At 41.0% G+C, this 6,441-nt stretch overlaps 1 protein-coding gene across 1 annotated transcript; it reads left to right on the top strand.

Moving 5' to 3' along the window:
* Positions 1-344: 344 nt before the first annotated feature.
* LOC113837791 (golgin subfamily A member 6-like protein 7) lies at positions 345-2,144 on the top strand. The gene is made up of 3 exons (XM_027433438.1): positions 345-494; positions 669-1,052; positions 1,275-2,144. Exons 1-3 carry the CDS (start codon positions 345-347, stop codon positions 2,142-2,144), a joined length of 1,404 nt encoding a protein of 467 aa, XP_027289239.1.
* The last annotated feature ends 4,297 nt before the right edge of the window (positions 2,145-6,441 follow it).

Raw genomic sequence — 6,441 nt, 5'->3', positions numbered from 1 at the left:
TAAGACGGGTAGCATGGAAAAGCTGTGTTTGGGATGTTGAAGAGAAGCTTCTGTGTCAAAACAAACCCCTCTTTCCCTCCTAGCATCTCCCCCATCAGAGGTGTCAAGGGTGGTACTTTCTGTTGACTGAGCCTCACCTTGGTTTCCTGGACAGCCTGACCACACCCACATTCACCAAGGCAGCAGAAGGGACACACTGTGATGTCAGAACCCACACTTGCTGCTATTGGCTATGGAAGACCTAGCTAACCAATCAGAGCGCAGGGGTGTGGCCTCCATTGTTCTGGGAGGGTATAAAACTCCACTCTCCAGCCTTCTAAGACAGAGCCTTGTGAGGCTTCACGATGGGCAAGGCTAAGAAGTCGCTGAAAGGCACTACAGTCCCCTCGACTTCACATGCCCCCCTAATGAAGGGGGGCAAGATTTCACTAAAGCTTAAAACTCGAGTTTCTGGCAAAGCTGGTAGTGAATTCACTTCCAGAAGTGATGAAAATGTAAGTACACCTAGTCTAACAGGGCTCTCTCTACTCCATCATTCTCTCCCCGCTGGAAAACCAACCCTTCCACGCCTGGCCTGGCTTAATCCAACTGCTCAACACACACACTTAGAAATACTTGCTTCCTCACACTTACATACTAACCAATGTTACACCGTGTTGCCCTTCCAGAATCTACATGTCCTAGAAAGGGTAAAATGGACCCTGAAAAGGAGCTCCACATTGAAGATCTCGCAAGAGAGAACCATTCCTTCTGGGAAACAGAAGGCACATGGAAAAGCAATACCATCCATTAAAGAAAATAAGCAGCTGAAAAAGAAGAAAAGACGCCGCCGTAAACAAAAGAAGAAGAAGCTGCAGAAGAAGCTGCGCAAGAAGCTGAAGAAGCTCTGGGCTCAGTATGCGCAGCTGCAAAATCAAATGAATGTATTGTGGAATCAATACTATCAGCGGCATGGCCCATTGAAGAGGCAATTTGGCCTTGCCAAGCAGCTTCCAGTTAAGAGGAAGACACCATGTGATGAAGACAAGAAACTGCGGAAGCAGATAATCATAGCTCGTCGTCAAAACAATCTGCTGAAAGGCAAACATGTGAAGAAAGAAAAACGCAAATACTTCAAACAAAAGAAAAATCTGAAACAGGAGGTGATGACTCCCGTTCGTCGGAACAAGAATCTGAAGCAGGAGGTGACCAAAAAAGTTGGTGAAGACATGCGCCTGAAACAAGAGACGACGACAGAATTGGGTCCACACATGGTCCGGATTGAAGAGATGAAGACGGAGTTTGATCCAGACATGCACGTGAAAAAGGAGATGACCAAACCCTTCATCCAATGTAGGCAACCGAAAAAAGAGGTGATCATGAAATTGGATCCAGACATGAAGCTAAAAGAGGAAGGGACCACACCCTTTGACCAATACGTGCAACTGAGAAAGGAGGTGACCACACAATCTGATCAAGGTGTGCACCTGAAAGAAGAGATGGACACAGAATTCCATCCAGCCATGAAGATAAAAGAGGAGGTGATCACACCCTTTGATCAATACATGCAAATGAGACAAGGTCTGGTCCCACAATTTGATCCAGACATGAAGCTGAAAGCAGAGGTGATCATGCCATTCCATCAAGATAAATTGGTCAAAGATGAGGTGACCACAGAATTTGATCAGGAGCAGCAGCTACAGAAGCAGTTGTTCACTTTCTGTTATCAAGACAACTGTGTAAAGGAAGAGATGATGACCGTCTGTTACCAAGAAAAACATCTACAGGACCAGACGGCCACACTGTATTATCAAGATCAAAAGATCAAAGAAGAGATGATTACCCTTTGCTACCAAAATATGCAGCTGCAGGACCAATTTGTCACACCCTACTATCAAGAAAAGCAGCTTCAGGACCAGATGGTCACATTCCTCTATCAAGACGAAAGGTTGAAACAGGAGAAGCTCACCTTCTGCTACCTCAACCATCAGGGGAAACAGGAGAGTTTCACCCGCTATGATCAACAAGAAGAGATGCAGGACAAGATGGACAAGCTCTGGGGCTACAGCAACCAGTATGCGGAGGAGATGAGCACTGAGTTAGCTCAGGAACACCAAGCCATAATGGCCTCAGACATCTCCACTATTGAATTCAATAGCCTGTAGCCAGACACCAGACATATGTGTCTAGTAGTATAGTTATTCAGAAATGCCCACTTATTGCTACCCAATGAGATTTGCAAAAATAAATTCATTGTGATGTGAAAAGATCTGTGTCCCTGTGATTCTCTGGTGGCAGAACTAGGAGGTCAGAAGGGAGGATGGGGATGTGAAGAGGGAAGGAGGCAGAGACTTTGTTCCTCATGTTTGGGGGTCAAGCAGCAAATGCATGCTCTGGAAGACACTGGAGAATATGAGCAGAACTTCAAGATCTTCCTGGCTCATTGTTCTACAGAAAAGAATAAAGAGCTGGGAATTCCTCCCTGTGTGCTTTGTACGGGGCTTTGGTTCAGGTTGTGGGACGTGTGTTTTGTGGTTGGCTGCAACACATACCTTGCAAAGAGAGGATGCATCACCTATAGGTAGAATATATCCTGGTGAATTTTGTAATAACCTCTCATGACCTAAATCATGGAAATATCCTTAGAAGGACTGTGGAGGAAATCCTACAGGATGCATTTGTTTAATCATGTAAGAATGTGTTATTTTGACTATGATGGATTTGTTTAATAATGAAAAGACATGATTCTATTTCACCTTGCTTGTCTAAAGAGTCTAATTGGTCTCATAAAAAGCCAAATGGCCCACATCGAGGCAGAAGAGGGACAGGTGGGGATGGCAGGCAGAGAGAATAAATAAAAGGAATACAGAATGGAAGAAGAGAGGAGAGAATGAGGGAGAAACAAAGGGACACCCCATCCATAGAGGTATAGAGCCAGCATGAAAGTAAGATATACAGAAAGAAAGAAGGTAAAAAGCCCAAATGCAAAACATAGATATAGAAACTGATTGTGATAAGAGCTAAGATAAGGCTGAGCATTCACAACTAATACGAGGTCTCTGTGTCATAATTTGGGAGCTGGCTGGTGGCCTAAAAAGAAAAGCCTAGTACAACACCTTGTCTCCATGCATAGTTGCTTGTGCAAATAATGAACATCAGATGCATTGTGGGAAAACAAATAGGAAGTAGGCAAAAGTTCACATAATTCAAGTCAGTCAGTCAAAACAGAGAACTACACATGCCATATTCCTTAAGTGGCCAATCTTCTACTTGAACTCCATGGAAAAAATACCCAAGCAATAATCAGGACCCGTGAGTTATTGTCATCGTATGTCCTACTGTTTCTGGTGTATAGTATTCTTTGCTTTACATATCATGTTCTTGATATTTTGCAATCTGTGTGCCCTTTAATTTCACTCTTGACTAAGCTTCCAAAAACATGGGAACATCAGCCACAAACCTTTAAAAACCATAAACAATGTCACAATTTTAATAATTATGAACACAGCTAAGAGGTTTGGTGTGGACCATGGATATAGTAATTGTTTGTATCCAGTTTTGTCATTCAGTCAAGGATATATATATATATATATATATATATATATATATATATATATATATATATATGATTTTTTTATTTATTATTGTTAGTGTGGTTGTTTATATTTTGTGTGCAGGCATGTGTGTGTGTGTGTGTGTGTGTGTGTGTGTGTGTGTGTGTGAAGAAATAATATAAAAGAGAGGACTTACTGTGATCTCCCATTCACTACCTCAGGTCAGCTGTATCTGTGGGTTCCCCTGTAATGACCTCGAGCCCCTGGCTCATACAATCACTCCTCGTTCTCTTCAACAGGACTCCAGGAGCTTAGTCCATTGAATCGCTGCACTTACCCCTATCAGTTACTGGATGAATGCTCTCTGCTGACAATTAGGGTAGTCTCCTATCTGATTACAGGACAAGGCTAGTTCAGACACCCTCTCCACTATTGCTAGGAGTCTTAGCTAGGGTTCCTTGTGGATTCCTGGGAGTTTCACCGGATCCAGGTTTCTCCCTAACCTCGAAATGCACCCCCATCAAGATATCTCTTCAATCACTCTCCCTCTTCCATCCCACCCCAACCCACCCAACCCAGTCACTCCTGTTTGCCTCTCCCATACATCTCCTCAACCCCCAATTTACTCAGGGGATCTCTTCTACTTCCTCTTTCCTGGAAATCCATGCCTCTCTCTTTGGGCCCTCCTTGTTACCTAGGTTCTATGGGGCTGTGTATTGTAACCTGGTTATCCTTTACATCACAATATCCAATTATGAGTGTATACATACCATGTTTGTCTTTCTGGGCTGGGGTACCTCACACAGGGTGATATTTTTCTACTTCCATCCATTTGCCTGCAAATTTCATGATGTCATTGTTTTTTTTATGTCTGAGTAATACTCCACTATGTAAATGTACCCACATTGTTATACCTTCCCATGACCTAAATCAAGGAAATTTCCTCAGAAGGAATGAAGATATCATACTATAGGAAGTTACCAATAGTAACCCATGTACAATAGTGGTGACCCAAAGATGACTTAGGCAAATAAGGAGTGAAGCCTAGAAAACTGGTATATTTCTTAATTTGGGCAATACACAACCCCTTTTTAGAATATACCTGGCAGCGTAGGATTATCATCTGAAAATTAATATGCATATACCCTGAAAAAATATACCTATTAACTGTTTTGGAACCTAGGAAACTACACTGGTATGAAGCAAACATGAGATTCCACTTCAAACAGTGGGATAATGCTCTCTCCTTAATGGCAACCAATCATAGATAGTTTCTACTTAAATGCATTGCAGAACATATCAGGATATATGTGTCAGGGGACCTATCTGACTTAGACTGGCTTCCATGGGTGATAAGACAAACTGTCCTCTGAGTGAATTTTAGGAAGAAATTCATCTCTACCATCTTATCTCTATGCATAGTTGCATGTGCAAATATTTTTCATCAGATTCTTTGTGGGAAAACAAATAGGAACTAGATAAAAGTTTACATAATCCAAGTCAGTCAGTCAGTCAAAAGAGAGAACCAAAAATGACATATCCTTTAATGACCAAACCTCTCTTTGAGCTCCCCGAAAGAAATACCAAAGCAATAATCAGCACCCTTGAGTATTGTCTTCTTGTGACCTACTGTTTCTGGTCTTTACTATCCTTTTCTTTAAATATCTTACTTTGGTGTTTTGCAATCTGTGTGCCCCTTTATTTCATTCTTGACTAAGCTTCCAAGAACACAGAAACATCAGGCACAAACCCTAACTAGCAAAAGTAGAGAGACAAGTTCAACACTTATTAACACACCTAAGAAAATTGGTATAGAAAATTGCTTTGTGAGTGAACTGCATCCAAAGCTCTCAAGATGGTAGGGAGTATTACATATAAGTTTTTATTAATTATTGTTTTTTATTATTATTGTGTATGAATGTACATGTGTATGCCCGCATGTGTGTGTGTGTGTGTGTGTGTGTGTGTGTGTGTGTGTGTGTGTGTGTGTGTGTGTGTGTGTTCACATATGGGAGATCAGAAGACAACCTGAGCAAATCAGCTGTCTCCTTTTACCCTGTGGGCCCTAGGCATAAAATTCACATCACCAGGCTTGACAGCAAGTGACCGTATATGATAAGCCATCTCTTAAGTCCCACACAGGACTTTAAAAGTAAAAATTACTTACAAATATCTTTATTCTTTATGTATTACAACATTTTTAACCTTGAAGTAAGTAGTATCTTTAATAGCTGTAATGTTAATGAAATAGAATTAAGATACAGTAAAAAGTAGACACAAAATTGTTTATGGGTAAGATGCATTTTTCTACATGTATACACTTGTTTAAACATCATAAAAATTGTAAGGGTATGAAAACTAACCAAGGTTTTCTCATGTTTTTTGTCTCTTCTGTGTTGCTAAATTGAAATGCAAGAGTTTAGAGAGTTCATAAAGAAATAACATTCATTTAGGTCATACTTTAGTAGCAGAAAGCTAGAGTTTTGGCAATCTCCCAGTTATTTTCTGATATGGGGCCTCTTACTTCCCAGTAACAGTTGGGAAGTTGATATTACTTGGTGTGAGGACCAGTGAGTGGAGGAGATAGAAAGAAACCATTCTTCCAGAGAGGAAGTAAACCATTGTTTTGTAACATTTCCATTCTCCTAGAAAGTAATTCAGTGTGTGAAGAATATAAAGCATCTTCATTCCCTTTTGGGTTGGGTCAGTTATAAGCTAATCACCTGCATTTGAGCTCCATTCTTTAACAAGGCCATAAGGCCTTTCATCAAGGTGCTACTACAAGAACTGTAGTGAGGTCAGCTCTCTTTCACATTACACTATATTGTGGAGACCTCATTCCTCCTGAGTAGATATACACCGATATGCTTCCTTTTACTACCAAATTCTTTCCATTCTAGAGGTTTGC

This window comes from Cricetulus griseus, chromosome X (genome assembly GCF_003668045.3).
Source record: "Cricetulus griseus strain 17A/GY chromosome X, alternate assembly CriGri-PICRH-1.0, whole genome shotgun sequence".
Classification (NCBI taxonomy): Eukaryota; Metazoa; Chordata; class Mammalia; order Rodentia; family Cricetidae; genus Cricetulus; species Cricetulus griseus.
This window is presented reverse-complemented; position numbering and strand designations above follow the sequence as displayed.

Coding starts and splice junctions, on each gene's coding strand:
- LOC113837791 (XM_027433438.1), top strand. CDS start 345: ATGGGCAAGGCTAAGAAGTCGCTGAAAGGCACTACAGTCCCCTCGACT. Junction 495..668: donor CTTCCAGAAGTGATGAAAAT/GTAAGTACACCT, acceptor TTGCCCTTCCAG/AATCTACATGTCCTAGAAAG. Junction 1,053..1,274: donor TGCGGAAGCAGATAATCATA/GCTCGTCGTCAA, acceptor GAAGAGATGAAG/ACGGAGTTTGATCCAGACAT.